Raw genomic sequence first — 16,367 nt, 5'->3', positions numbered from 1 at the left:
CAGAGATTCAGGACTTGAGGTCTAAGAATCTGAAGCTGAAGCAGAGTCTGGGGGAAGCCATGGATAAGTTTGAGATGATCTTCGGAGAGAAGGTGGATCTGGAAAACTTTGCTGAGGCTCTACAAGTAAGAACTGCACAATGTATAATGATCATATAATTATAATCTTTGTACTTAATGTATAAACAGAAAGCTGGGCTGGTGAAGGGTTTTGCTTTGCTTTGTATATTGTAAAATCATATGACAATATGGTGGAATTGTATGGGAATGTCCCTCTTTGGTGATGGAGGCCAGGGCTGTTAGGTTTGTTATGCTGACTTGACTGTCCTTTTGAAGGGTTTACATTTCCTGGAGAAGTACAAGTTTGAGAGCACGATTGGTCAACAGATGAAGTTAATAGATTATCTGCAGGCTCTGTATGAGGAGAACAACAGCAAGAAAAAGAAGGTATACGTCTTCATCCCGCACTGCTATAGGATGCCGCTGTCCTTGTTATAGTTGCTGCCTTGTTTCAACTTTCACCTTTTATTTTTTTTTCTCTATTTTGCATGTACTGTATAATCTACAAGTATTTCTTCCTGCATGAAAATTATACCTTATTTCTTATCAATTTTAGCATTCACTTTTTAGTTACTTGGAGGCGTTCCTTACGAAACATTAAATACATACCAGACACTAAATGCATGGTTAAATATGCTTAACATTAGGACCTCAGCATGTCTGATTTAAACACTTGAGCATTATGGATGTGGCACTTGTGTCTCTTTCTTTCTCTCTCTTGCTCTCTCTCTCTCTCTCTCTCTCTGTCTTTTTTTAAATTAAGCATTAATTTAGATTTTGATCAATCTTGTTTTCTTCAAAACCAGTGTTAACTACCCCTGTAAATATGATTTTGATGGATCATCCATAATTTGTTTGAAATCCATTCTGCACATTTAAATTTGGGCAAGCCGGGAAATATTGTGCTTATACCTATATACAACTAGGTAAATGATTCTTGATGAGAAATATTTGCAAATAGAATAAGGTAATAACAAAAATTAGATATTTTTCATGCATGAAAATGAATTGGTTTGTTGAACATTTATCTCCACTTAAATCTTTTCATTTATATTAGAAATAAGATTTATTTGCAATATACATGTAGATCAAAGACTGGTCTTCAGTGTGAATATTGAATTGATTTTTATGGCATAAAATTTGTTTCCTTGTACAGTCTGCAAAGAAAGGGAGAAAATCCTTTAACTTTGGAAAGGTGCATTTCCCGGCCCTGGAGGATCTGCAGAATTCTCTAGAACTGGAACGTAAGAGGAACGTCAAACTGACAGAGCAAATGGACAAACTAAGACAGGAAAACTACAGCCAAGCTCAAGAATGTAATAAATAAAGTTTTTCTCTCGGTTTACCCACAAAATTTTAACTTTGAGCCATCCTTAGCAACTTTTGTTTGAAATTGCCACCTTTGAAGTTAAGACCAAGGTGGGAGGAAGGAAACATTTTTTCCAAGTTAAAGTTACATGAACAACTATTGATAAAAATCTCAATAAGTAGTGAACATATTGTTTATGATTTTTTAAAAAAAGTATCTCCCATCAAGCAAGGAATGAAGGAAACCTGTTTTTGCTATGGCAATGCTTGCAATAACAAACCCAAACATAAATGAAATATATTACCCCGGTATATAAAAATGAATTCCAGGTTAATGTTTTTGAAGCCCCGTTAACATTTTTGGTGCAGTTTTTGGTGTGGGTCACCATGTCCGTCTGTCCGTCTATGTTGACCAAACTTGTCATGGATGATACATTTTATCCGGACCATTACTCAGAAACTATTGGAAGGATTTGTCTGAAAATTTGTACACATATTATTCACCATATGAAGTTGTGCACCTGATATTTTCATCTTGATTGGATTATTATTTTGAATTTTACAGGTGTTTTTTTATTTTTATTTTGTGGTTTTGTCTGGACCGTTTCTCAGAAACTATCGCAAGGATTAATCTGAAAATTTGTACACTTATTATTCACCATATGAAGGTGTGCACCTGGAATTTTCAACTTTTTTTGTTAATTTCTTTGCATTTTACAGGTTTTATTTTTTATTTTAATTGACTTGTTCATTTTTAGGGCTGGGACGATATATCGAGATATCGTGATATGTGTTAGGACAATACGCATATCGATACATATGAAGAAATATCGGCTATGCCCCAAAAAATCTTATTTCTGTTTTTCTTTGTTTATTTAACATTTGGGTTTAATATATAAAATAAATATGCTAAATATAAATATAGATATGAAATAAACAATAATTAACACCACTTGAGTAAAATATTTTTTGTTTTACAATATATAAACAATTATTTTGAATAAATTATTCATTTTTGCAAAGAAATAATTTGTTTATTTCAATGCAAAAAAAGAATTTATCAGCAATCAAACATATCGTGATACATATCGTATCGTGGCTCAAATATCGTGATATGTATCGATATAGAAAAAGTTGTATCGTCCCAGCCCTATTCATTTTGGGCTCATGTATAAGGTTTGAGATATAGAATCTAGAATATCATTCAAAAATACTACAGCTTAAAACTCATAAAAACTTTAAAAAAAAGAAACATCATCAAGTGTTAAAAACAGTTTTTACATTGCACAGAAGATAATGTAATTTCATTTGTCTCTTGGGATATAATGACTGGACATGCATCCAGTTAAAGATAAATTAATGAGTTTGGTGTTGGAAGTTGTTAAGGCATATCTCTTATCAAGCGTGTGTGTTTTCTAATCTCCAGGGAATAAGGCACAAGAATTAAAGATCTCTCTTCTCTTGTTCTCTTAATTGTAATTTATTGTCTGTCAAAGCACTTCATTACTGGATGACCAGCTCTTTATTTTCAAAATGCATTTCAAATTGATATATCAAGATTAATTTGATTTTGTATAATGGTTTTTTTTCAACAATCAGTTTGCAGAGTGACATAACACATAATTGCAATATATTTTTTTAATGCAGAAATAAAAAAAAAATAAAATAAAAAAATTAAAAAAAAAATGTTACAATGGAATTACAATGTATTAGTATTGATGTTTCATTTGGTTGCACCTTTGTTTCATTCATTAAGAAACATGATTAGCAATAATATTTCACTGCAAATTTTTGTTAGTAAATTGTGAACACCTCTAGATCCATAAAGTATTTTTGAATTGGCACCTTCTCTGAAAAACCCAGCGGGGGGTATTTGTCCCTATTGGACAGTTCTAGTTTTAGTCAGTAAAATGTTTTCCTTACGAATCAATTCATTGAGTAGGAGGCAATTCTAAACAAAGAATATTTTATTTTGGCCTAAAAGATACTGTAGAAGTACTTTTTTCCGCGTGGTATTAATTTACGCTATGTACGCGGTCACACATTTTACCATGATTAAATTTGTATAAGCGTATATAATATAAATGTTAGGCATATAGAGACAATCTAGAAAATCCGCGTAATTTTCTACCCGCAGATTAAACAGAAATTGAGATTCCGCGAAATCATGACCCCGTGGAAAAAAAGTACGTCTACAGTAAAGGTAGTCATTTTTTGAAATTATAATAACTTGAAAGTCCAGAATGTATGTAATGAATTTGTCTATTGTTGTAGTGTTGAATTTAAAAGGCCCTCTGAGAGAGAAAGTTGATGGGACCCTTACCCCTCATGATAAGGCAGCCGTGGCATGTAGAACTCCTCTGAAGAGTGTCCCTAGTGCCATCCTGACCCCCCGGGCCCAGCGGTACAACATAGAGACTCAGGAGATCCCGCCCCTTAGGATGCACCACAATATCCCACACCGCTTTGTAACGGGACTCAACACCCGAGCCACAAAGTGTGGGGTCTGTCTGGGGAGTGTTCCATTTGTCAAGAAGGCCTCGAAATGTCAGGGTATGGATGTATTTTATATACATGTATTTACTAGTATTATTGTTGAACTGAGTGTATTTGTCATTTCTTTTAAGGATGATTGTTTACTTTTATTGTTTTTTTTAACTTAGCAATAAAATTAGTGCCCTGGGTTGTAATGTATTAATTTGATTTTCCATGTTTCCCCAGCCTGCCTGATGACGTGTCACACTAAATGTACCTCATCTGCACCATCAACCTGTGGACTTCCTACAGATTACATCCACTACTTTACCTCCATTATGAATAATGTTGAACGAAACAGCAAAAACTTCACCCTGAAAGATACCAACCAAATCAAAATAAAAGGATGGCTAAAAGTACCAAGGTATGTTTCAAGTTCTTCCACACATACCCCTCAGATGGCATGCCAATAAAAAAATCTGCATGAGATACTAAAAAATGGTGTGTTTGACAAAGATTTTTTAAAATTAGAAAGTAGTATTTTAGTTAGACTGATAACAGACTGTTATGTAATTCTTTCTGAGTTTCATGTACTTCAAGTACCGTTATTGAAAGCTGAAAAGAAATGCTGACAAATAAAATATTGAAATACTTGGATGTATTTAAGATTGATCTAAATTTATACTGACTAGGACTGGGAAGCCAGGGTGGGAGAAGCGGTGGTGTAGCCTGGAGAATAACATCCTACTGATGTATCGGGAGGAGTCCGATGCTAACCCTATAGACACGTTCGATCTTAATCCTGCCGAGACTGACGTGACGGTCCACAGCGCCATCAGCTCCGCGGAGCTCCCAAACACCGCCAGTACAGACCTACCGTACGTCCTGAAGGTAGAACATGAACCACTCACCACGTGCTGGCCACGAAGGTAAGATTGTTATAGCAAGTCTCACCTGAAAGTATAAACAAAAATTTTGAAGGATTGTGTGGTTCCACTATTTAATATGTCTGAACTGCATTTACTTCATTGTACTGTTTCTAATATTTCTTTAATGTCTTTTAAACAGGGAGTTGTATCTTATGGCAGTCACGTTCCCAGATAAACAGAAGTGGGTTGCCTCCCTTGAGGCAGCTGTCAGAAGCCTGCAGCGTGTGGATGCTACATTCAAACGAACAGTGAGTTATCTTGGATCTCTAAGTAGTGACTATTAAGTGGTGCATTTAATCTCATACCCAAATCATTTATTGTAAATCTTAAATACTTGTTTTTCTTTTGACAGAAATTACAAGAGTTCCGTGTACTGGAGTTGAAAGGAGATCGGAGGCTGGAATTAAACTGCACTCTTGTTGTTTCCAATCATGTATGTAATCCCAGAATTATATAACATATCATTAAGTGTTCATTGGTTACTGAATCATTACAATCAATACAACATTTTTATTACAATTTTTGTTAATTGTGAACTGGTATTTTATTACAGATGTTGCTGCTAGGAGCAGATGAAGGTCTGTTTGCTGTAAACATCCACAAAGGGCAGCATACCCTGGTGACCAAACTGTGTGGTCTGAAGAACATCCATCATATGGTGTACGCCTCAGGACTGGGCTGGGTCATCTGTATCACAGGTTAGAATAGAAGACATAAGTACATTGTAATAGTTTATGTTTAAAGTTATTCCAATGTCCATCAATTTGAATTTTCAGAAACATGGAAAGATTTATGAAAATAAAAAAAAATCATGGACACTACATGTATTTCAGGAATTCATTAAAAATTTAATGATGAGATACATGTATATAATTTTATATCAGGTCAGGACCGCCATGTTGTGTATATTCACCGTGAGGCGATCAAGGCACGGCTGAATCAGGCGACTGGCGACGAGACGGAACACGTTCCTAACGACAAGATCCCCTCCCTGGTGGGCTGTACGGTGCTGGAGGTCAAACGCGTGTACGAGAGCCTCTATCTGGTGGCAGGATTTGACGACAGAATCACCGTGATGAAATACAACACAGAGCTCAAAGAGTTCTGTATCAGAAAGGTCAGTCTGTCTTATGGATAACAGCAGTGAAGGTAAATGTATCTAGAACAATTATTGAAATTTTTTATGTTTGACGTGCATTGTAGAAACATGTAATATTCTTCAGTGGATTGACATGTATTTGCACATGTGATATTAATTTGAACTACATGGTATATACTGCTACTTCTTTTATGCAGGAGTTGAAGACACAGGAACCCTGCAGCTGTATTTGTCTGGCTGATGACTTTGCCATTGTAGGAACAGAGAAGTTCTACAAGTTTACTCTGGATCACCCCTCTCTCACTGGTAATTTCTCTAGAAAAAAAAGAAAAAATAAGAATTTAATGAATGTTAAAATTTGAAGTTGAAAGAATGCATAGTTTCAAAGATATTATCATGAATTTTTGTTCTCTATACACATTCGCAAAATTAAGAGGTATTTATATTTTTTCCTCCAGAGTTTGTTGACAAGAGAGATAACTCTCTGGCCTTTGCTGCCTTTGGAGCAGCCATTCATAACAGTTTCCCTCTAGCTGTAGTGGACGTCACACCAGAGGGACTCCCCACCGAATTCCTACTCTGTTTCCATGGTAAGGTTTCATGTTACCATTTTTGATCATTTGCTTTGAAACACATTTAAACAGACTAGACTAGATTGAAATCACATATTTATATACTGTAGACTCCTTATTTTTTGCGAGTAATTTTTATCGTAAAATGGTTCTTTAATGCCTACTGTACTTGAGATAATTATTATTCGCAAATGAACGGTTGATCAAGAGAATTTACATAGATTTCAGCATCATGAAAAATAAAAGCGAGTAATTTTATTTTGCGTGTATTGCTTCTCGTGGTAATACTCAATAATGATTTCTTCGCATATAATTAGGAATATACAGTACTCATATACATATCCTTTTTTTCCCTAGAATATGGTTTCTTTGTGGACTGCAATGGAAAGAGAAGCAGGCCAAAAGACATGAAGTGGAGTTGTCTCCCTCTAGCATTTGGTAAGTTGATACCCATGTAATAAATAATTGCTTTGATTATCCAGTTTTACTATATTTTTACATATTAAGTATTTTTTCATAAATCTATCTATGTTTTTTTTTACATGCATATGCAGCATACAGTGAGCCATTCCTTTATGTGGTGTATTTCAACAGCATTCAAGCCATAACTATTCCTGCCAACAAAATGCAAACAAGGTACACATCAACACTGTAATATACAGTATTCTGTATATTGCTTTTTTATACGGTTCAGAACACTTCCAGTGCAAAATACTTTTAAAAAGACAATCATTGGTAAATCAATCTGGTGAAAACACTTTATTCATATATATGCCAGAATTGCTTACTGCTACATATGTAGGAATTCTGTGTCTCAAATTTTCATTTCAACATAAGGATTATAAGTCATGACTTCTGGAAATTAGTCATATTGGTTATGCTGCAGTATTTCTCTTCTTATTTAATGCCTTAGTAATGATAAGGTGATGATTAGGTTTTACTTGAAGACTTTAAAGACACAAATAGAAATGTATGTGTTAAGCAGAGTATGTTTCTCTTTATTAAAGGGGTAAGCAGACCTGCCTGGATATCTACTGCCCGCGCTTGCTGGGGAATTCCATCAAGACGGGAGGAGTGTACGTGTCTACAAACACTGGTAATAGTACACAGATGATCTGTCTGCAGGGGAACGATGGCATCAGTGACAAGGAAAACAGAGCCAGGTGAGAGCTCAGTCTCAACAAGTCAATGCAAGCAAATGTCAACTCAGTCTTGACAAGTCAATACAAGCAAATGTCCACTCATTGACTGTGTACACTCAGTCTCAACAAGTCAATACAAGCAAATGTCGACTCATTGACTGTGTTATCAAAATAATTCACCATGAAGTTCCTAAGAAACCCCAATGTGCTACCTACACACTGTACAATGAGCTTTATTGATCACCTTTAGGGATTTAGAGACAATAAGAAAATTTACTTTCTTTATATATCAATTAAAAAAAAAAATGTTTTGTAGCAAATCTGAGAGACAGAGGTTTGCCAGCCCCAAGAGAGGGATCCTGAAGAACACTCAACGTCAGGACTCCATGACTTCCATCAGCAGTACCTCCAGCGCTGGATCTAATTACTCCACATCTAGTGCCTACAGTGTTAATTCAGAACTTTAAACTTCCATATGATCAGCAGTACCTCAAGCGCCGGATCTAACTTCTCCACCTACAGTGCCTACAGTGTTAATCTAGAAACTTTAGACTTCCATCAGTAGCACCTCAGGCACTGGATCTAATTACTCCACGTCCGGCGCCTACAGTTTTAATTTAGAACATTTGTCTGCTGCAAAAAATAAAAACAAACTCACAAAATTCTGTTCTTATAAAAACATACTCTTCATGTTTTAAAGCTTTACGGAGGGGAATCCAAACTGGATGAATTAGTGCCATTCCTGGTTTTGAGATGTACATTTTATATGCAATGTAGATATAAATACGCTACACTCACAGTCCGCTAAGTTGCAGATGTCGTAGCTGGAAAATAAAATGAGATGTTCCTGTACATACATGTATGATAATTTCTTGTATAAATACCAATCTGTGTTCAATGATCATGTGAAATAATTTATTTTTTATAAGCCAGTTCAGATATTGTGCAATCGATTTCATTTTCTATTTGTGTACATGAAAGTACGAATAAGAGATCAAGCTTTATTGTTATTATGTATGTAATATACATATCTGATAAAAATCAGGGTTGTGTCACAAATAAAGATTTTGATAAACTTTAAAGAAGAGTTTTGTATTATTGACTAATTATTTTTTTAATGTAGCCTTTCTACCCCTGCCATCAAACAAGTATATGAATATAAAAATCTTGAATTTTTATGTAAATAGAATCTGATACGTGTATCCTTGCATTGTGTACTGTTCTTTGCAGTATATCTTCTTTTTAGAAAAACCTAGATTACTTTTGCTAACAAAAATGGACAGATGGCGCAAATATTTTAGCAATCCTTAATGTCTCAACCCACGATTTATCGTAGAAAGCCTTTTGCCAGCTCCGAGAGGAAATTTCTATGTACAACTTACTATCTTTTTTTACTTTCGGTTTGAAGTCATGTGATTTCTGCACATGACAAAGTTTGGCAGCAAAATGTCAGGGAAAAGTTTATTTCTTTTTTGTACTTTTGTAAACTTTTTATTTTGTTTTGAAAGTGTCAATACTCAGAAAATTGCCAGTGTTACATGGGACAAAAGTTCCAACAAGTTTTCTCTGCACAAAGAAGTCGTTTCTGGTTATGTTGCATTAGGAGCTTTTCGCGATGAAATCAACACAACTGGGTAAGTATTAAAGGAAATGATATCAAAGCGGAATTATATTGTTCAGGGATTTTGTTTACTGATGTTTTACGATAGCAATTGATGGCAAAGGATGGAAAATTTTGTGTATTTATATAATTTCTATGCTAGAAATATAGTTATATAAAAAATATCTTTAATAAATCTATTTACTGTAAGTTCATAAAAATTTGATAAAACTTCAACGATTTTTCTGATAAAAAAAATCAATGAATTCTTAGAGAAACCTAGAAAAGCCCACAAAAATACATGTCTATTCCATGTATAATTCTACAAATATTTTTAGCAGTCCGAGCTATATGGACAGGTTATCGGCTGGGATGCTCAGTTGTAGAGCTCCTGAATAGTAATGCCGGGGTCCCAGGTTTGATTCCCGGTCCAGCCATATATTTTCTGTATGCATTTCTCCTTTTCAACTAAATGCAAAAGAGAGATATGACTTAAGTAAGCACTTGTTTGCTTGTTAAACTTCAGTACCTCAAACATTTTTATCTTGAATACCATATTGATATGTGGAAGTGAGTTAGAAGATGCATTTCTATTTTTTCCCCCACATATCCCATGAAGTTCAAAATAAGTAGATTTGACTGTTGGATAATAAAATTTTAAAAATGATTGTTACAGGTGGTCCTATCTCAATGTCTCTACCGTTCAGACATTCCCTAATGAGATCCAGGCTTTCGCTGCAGGCATTGTGGAGGGTTATCTGACCAGTTCCTTGATTGATATGACATGGTATAACACAGTCAAAGGCTACTGTGAGAAACCTTACAGCAAGTACTGCGAAAAGCTCAGGAACTATCTACAACAGAACATGGAGTGGGTCAAAGGTCAGACAGGCAGGAAGCAGGATTACTGGAATATGGTAGGAGAATATTAACCAGCTCTGTTTACAGTAATTAACACTGCCAATGTACATTAATAAGCTTACAGATAGAATAAAATTTTAAAATTTTGAATGAGTGGAACAATGTTACATGAAGATTATTACAGTTACCTCAATTCCTTGAGGCAGAGATGTCTTTACAACTTTTTCTGATTTCAAACAGGTAAAGGCTTTCATGGTTCAGGTTGAAGGTCTGGAAGCTGGATACAAATATCAACAGTCCGGAGTAATCCCTGAAATTACAGGAAATATAGATCCCTTTGGATTGTAGTAAGTATTTCAGTAAATACAGTTAAGCTTTGGCATCTTGAACATTGATATCTTGAATACCATGGACATTTTGAAGTTAGCTGGAAGTTCAATCCATCCACTTTCTTTTTGTACTTTGATATCTACATCTCCATTCCTCAGATATCTAATAGTTTATTCTTAGTCCCCTCAAGTTTCATATAACAAGGTTTGACTGTTACTGTTGCATTTATTAGATGTAAAAAATGGCAATAGTTTTTTAGATATACTTTGAAACTACATATCAACATGATGGGAGAAGTTGCTCTGATTTAAAATGCAGTGTCTGAATTTAAACTTGATTTGCTTGAAGTTGTTTCCCTTTGAAATAAGGTGCACTAGAGTAAGATGAATTAGGTGATGACCAACTGTCTATTTGAATTTTCATTTTGATGACCTAGCACTCTGCAGAGGCAAATGTTGTTTAATTAAATTTACAGCTTTCTGCAAGTGGGAGGTGATTTAGAAGACTTGGAGGCAGCCCTGGGAAAAGAAGACACAAAAAGAGTGAGGGGGTCTGGGTCGTGTTCTGCTCTCATTAAGATGTTACCTGGAAACAAGGACTTGTACGTCAGCCATGACACGTGGAACTCATACCAGAGTATGATCAGAGTTCTGAAGAAATACAGCTTTCCTTATCAGAAAAGTACAGGAGGTAGGAAAATCCAATAAAAAGTGAAACAATGCTTAGACATAGCTATTTCATGTACACTCATACCATTTACATATCTGTATATGTATAAAAGTTTATGAAAGTTTAATTAATTAAACATGATCTAAATCGTAAGAGAGAACCATATTCTTGCTGCCTCAACCATTGTTCTTAACAATCTTGCCTTAGTATCAATTTCAGATAAGAATTAGAAAAAGTGATTTTCATAAAAGATTTTAAAATTATATTCTGTAAATTGTATTATATCTGTCTTCTCTTCTGTTACAGGTACTATCCCAGGCCACACAATAACTTTTTCATCATACCCCGGGACTCTAATGTCAGGAGATGACTATTACTTGATAAGCTCAGGGCTGGTAGGTCATCATTGTTACTAGAGACACAGTCACATTTTTATATCAAGACAAGTATTACTCCTTTCTGTTCTAGTACCCGGTAGTTTCTACCAAGTCAGATCATTGTTCTATGCATTTTTACAGCAAAAAAAAAATTGAATTTACATATATGTTGTTTAAATCTGGGTCTTGCTTTGAGATTTTATAGTAAAATTTTAACTTTTTGTTAAGGTATCATTGGAGACAACTATAGGTAACAGTAACCCCGCATTGTGGCAGTACATCTCTCCTACAAACTCAGTACTAGAGGGTATCAGGACCATGGTCAGTAATTATTTAGCCAGCAGTGGAAACTCATGGGGAGCTGTCTTCACACAGTACAACAGTGGCACGTTAGTATTATTCAACCTTCTTTTGGAGGGGTATTCCTATTACTGAATGTTTTTGTCTCTATAGAATATTGAATATTGTTAACTGCAAAGATTTGTCACTAGGCTAATTCTGAATGAAAATATATTATAAATAGCTGTGGATAGGTATCATGATTTTAAAAATTCTTTTTAAAATTTACTTCATCAGAGGTTCAAGTTTTTTTATTATAAATGTATTGTATTCTTATTTACAAGAAGTTGTCAACTGCACAGTGCATTTCTAAAAAAAAAATTGTTGGTTGATTATATCACCTCTATAAAACTGTATCTCTATCTTTATCTTTAATTAGCTACAATAACCAGTGGATGATCGTGGATTACAAGCAGTTTGTGCCTGGTTCAGCTAATATGAAAAACCTTCTTTATGTTGTGGAACAGATTCCGTAAGTGTTCTGCTTTGTAATATATCCAATAAGCAGGGAGTTCAATTTCTTGGCCATTGAAAAAACATTTTTTAAATTAAAAACTTTCTTAACTGTGGTTTAAATCAATTTATCCCAATTCTATTTTCTTCAGAGGAATGATGGCTGCTGAGGATAAAACAGATTTAGTACTGAAACAGTCATACTGGCCAAGTTATAACATTCCGTAAGTACTGAATCAGTCATACTGGCCAAGCTATAACATTCTATAAGTACTGAATCAGTCGTACTGGTCAAGCTTTAACTGTTTTCAATTTTATTAGATTAGAAAATTTCGTCTGAAATTCAATTTTTCTGACATAGTCTCTTGAACCCTTTATCCATTGTAGGAGGTGGTTGTTGAATGCCATCTCTGGAATCAGGCGACCTCTTCAGCTTAATTTTTGACAATTCACTCATAACATGGTTTGATTTTAGGTATTTTCCATCCATTTTCAATATGAGTGGTGGGAATGAGCTAGTTAAGAAGTATGGAGAGTGGTTTTCCTACAATGGAAGTCCTCGAGCCAAAATCTTTAAGAGGGATAACTCCAAAGTCACTGATCTTAAGTCCATGATTAGTTTAATGAGGTAAGTGTCTCAAGTCTCTTTTACTTCAGATTTGAACCTGTATAATATCTAAATACAAAAACTTTCCTCACTGAAAATTAATTGGATCTTGTTTCAGGCTGCTTTTTATCAGCCCTAAACACATTTTTATGGTAATCATCAGTATTATTTTTATCAGCTAGGACGATGCATGAACTTACTATTGCCTGCTTAGATTTCAATTCAGCTGCCCTATGTGATGGACAGACATGTTCCTTTTATATATTTCTTTGTACATCTGTCTTGCGTTATGGGATAGGGAAAGGGTTGTCTCCCTTCTTTTAACATATAAATAATGCATACTTATGTCTATTTTTCCCCACCCCTAGGTACAATGATTATACCCACGACCCACTGTCTCGCTGTAACTGTACTCCCCCCTACAGTGCGGAGAATGCCATCTCTGCCCGCTGTGACCTCAATCCTGCTGATGGAAAGTATCCCTTTGGAGCTCTGGGTCACCGGTCCCATGGAGGCACAGATATGAAGGTACATGCAAGTGTACATACTGTACAATCACTTATTTTTGCAGGGTGTTAATTTTTGTTGTTTTTTTAGCTCACCTGAGCCGAAGGCTCAAGTGAGCTTTTCTGATCACATTTTGTCCGTTGTCCGTCCGTCCGTCCGTCTAGCTGTCCAGCTGTCTGTCCGTCTGGAAACTTTTCACATTTTTGACTTCTTCTTAAGAACCACTGGGCCAATTTTGACCAAACTTGGTACAAAGCATTCTTGGTTGAAGGGGAATTGAAATTGTTAAAATAAAGGGCGAAGTCCCCTCACAAGGGGAGATAATCAAGAAAAGACAAAAATAGGGTGGGGTCATTAAAAAATCTTCTTCTCAAGAACCACTGGGTCAGAAAAGCTGAAACTTATGTGGAAGCATCGTAGGGTAGTGTAGATTCTAAATTGTTCAAATCATGACCCCCGTGGGAAGGGCGGGGCCACAATGGGGAATCAAAGTTTTGCATAGAAATATATACGAAAAATCTGTGAAAATCTTCTTCTCAAGAACCACTGGGCCAGAAAAGCTGAAACTTTAAGGAAGTATCCTGGTATAATGTAGATTCTAAATTGTTCAAATCATGACCCCCCGGGGAAGGGCGGGGCCACAATGGTGAAATCAAAATTTTACATAGAAATATATAGGAAAAATCTGTGAAAATCTTCTTCTCAAGAAACACTGGGCCAGAAAAGCTGAAACTTACGTGGAAGCATCCTGGGGTAGTTTAGATTCTAAATTGTTCAAATCATGACCCCCCGGGGGAAGGGCAGGGCCACAATTGGTAATCAAAGTTTTACATAGAAATATATAGGAAAAATCTTTGAAAACCTTCTTCTCAAGAACCACTGGGCCAGAAAAGCTGAAACTTGTGTGGAAGCATCCTGGTATAGTGCAGATTCTAAATTGTTCAAATCATGACCCCCCGGGGAAGGGCGGGGCCACAATGGGAAAATCCAAAATGAGATGTAATTTTTCACAGATATTATGACTCAACAATTCTTCATCCATGAAATTAAATTCCCACAAACACTTTTCCTCCCTCAAACCACAAAATTTGATTCCACGAAAATATGTGATTTAAAAGTATTTTTCTCAATATTTTATCTGTGAAACATTCTCTTTTTGCTGTAAATCACTACTTTTGAATCATCCTCAGTTAATTTTATAGATTCAGTTTTGATCAAATCTCAGTCCTTAGGGTTAGGATGGGAAACAGCAGATGATCAAACTTTTATATACATTAGGTATATATTGGGAAAAAAATCTGCTGGTGAAGAACAATAGGCCATTATGACTCAGACGAATATTTTTGTGGCTCAGGGGCCTGTAGTTTAAAAATAAAATCATTTTAACTGTAAATAACCTTATTCAATGTTTTCAAAGCGGCAACTCAGGTTATACAGTATAACTTGGGTAGCTATTAAATTCATTCGTCAAATATACTTTAATTTCTTTAAAACTCTGTAGTAATAAGTTTATGAGCATTAATTGTTTGTTGTTATATATGCAAATGTACAGGGTGTTTATTTGAATCAAAGCAATTGGCCTCTTTCTTTTACCAGCTGACAAACAGTGCCATGTTTAAGGACCTACAGTTTGTGGCTATAAGTGGACCCACATATGACCAGCTTCCACCGTTCCAGTGGAGCCTGGTAGACTTCCGAGACACCACCCCACATATAGGACAGCCAGACGTGTTCAAATTTGACCCCATCATGTTTGATGGAACAACAGATTTCAAACCATTCCAGAGATGAAATGAATTTATATAATGTGCAGGGTGGGAATGAACTATTTTGAACAGCTGTTGCCATATTATTTTCCACTTACTATACTTTAATTGTCAGTGACAGCATGGTGGAAATATTCTTTACATTACCATTAAAATGAAAACAAATACTTTTTCAAGCAACTTGAGCCAAATTGTATATAAACTTGCAAATAATACTTACTTTTTCTAAAGCTGGTACATTTCTTAATTTGATTGTTGATCTCAATTATGATGATTTCTTATGTGATATTTGTATATTTTTATAAAAGTTAAAACTTGAATCTTGATTTTATTTCAGTAATTTAAATCTAACTTATTTGCCTGATCAAATTATGCAACATGAAAATACCGAAATATAATAGTACATGTACACATGTACTTTCCAAATGAGCATACAGTATGTTAACTACATCTATTAGTAACACATTAAGAGGGAATTTTGAGTGAACCGAACTTCTAATCAGCATCAAATGCCATTTACTGAAGCAATGTACTAAGATGACATGCCAAATATCTGTAGTTCTCTTTTCATGTAAATGTTAGTTGAAAACCCTCTGAAGTTGGCTGGACTTTGCTTTGGACACATTTACAGATTTGCTTTCTGCTTTGTGATACCTGAATCATTTATACCTGCTGAATATTTATCTTTTACTTCTTATTAAAACCATGATCTTTTATCAATATAATGTCGCCAAGCAAGCCACTTAAATTTCTTGAATATAGGCTTTTTCATTAAATAATATGAAACATACGGAGTATGTACATGCATCAATAGTACAATATTATTAAATGTTCTTAATCCTATTTTATGTGAATAATTATACACTCGTTAACACTTCATCATAGTTCATGATAAATACGCAGGCGTGAAGCATTTTAGTTCATGTATCTCATGAATACTCAAAAATTAAATGTTTTTATATTAACATTTTTTTCTGATGACTTACCAAATTTTTCTTTGGTCAATCAAGTATTATATTTGAAAAAAAAAAAGTTTGCACTTTTACTTCAATTACCTCAAAATGGAAATGTTACTACATGAAAATGTGAACTTTTTCTAATTTGCAAAGAATTTTAAGGGAAAATATTTGGCAATGTAAATATGAAAGTATGAACAGAGAGGGGGGTAAGGGTGAAAACTGACTTATTAGCTATAGAAACAGTCAAACTGATTTTGCACATCTTGCATCCTTATCAAAGTAATAGTATTGGTATCTCATGACATGCACTAGTAA

At 34.9% G+C, this 16,367-nt stretch overlaps 1 protein-coding gene across 1 annotated transcript; it reads left to right on the top strand.

The window, feature by feature from the left end:
• Positions 1–5: 5 nt before the first annotated feature.
• LOC134275292 (citron Rho-interacting kinase-like) lies at positions 6–15,413 on the top strand (the record flags this gene model as incomplete). The annotated part of the gene is made up of 28 exons (XM_062757566.1): positions 6–125; positions 336–446; positions 1,216–1,375; positions 3,642–3,920; positions 4,089–4,266; positions 4,535–4,771; positions 4,911–5,019; positions 5,124–5,204; positions 5,325–5,469; positions 5,656–5,888; positions 6,068–6,176; positions 6,329–6,460; positions 6,800–6,880; positions 6,997–7,078; positions 7,450–7,605; positions 7,901–8,031; positions 8,523–8,529; positions 9,027–9,218; positions 9,861–10,101; positions 10,286–10,392; positions 10,851–11,065; positions 11,351–11,439; positions 11,650–11,810; positions 12,140–12,232; positions 12,366–12,437; positions 12,689–12,841; positions 13,189–13,348; positions 14,924–15,413. Coding segments are annotated over 28 exons (4,029 nt in total), but the record flags the coding sequence as incomplete, so codon positions are not given.
• Between the last annotated feature and the right edge of the window lie 954 nt (positions 15,414–16,367).

This window comes from Saccostrea cucullata, unplaced genomic scaffold (assembly GCF_032062105.1).
Source record: "Saccostrea cucullata isolate Sc308-1 unplaced genomic scaffold, CSIRO_AGI_Scuc_v1 ctg7596, whole genome shotgun sequence".
Taxonomy (NCBI): Eukaryota; Metazoa; Mollusca; class Bivalvia; order Ostreida; family Ostreidae; genus Saccostrea; species Saccostrea cuccullata.
This window is presented reverse-complemented; position numbering and strand designations above follow the sequence as displayed.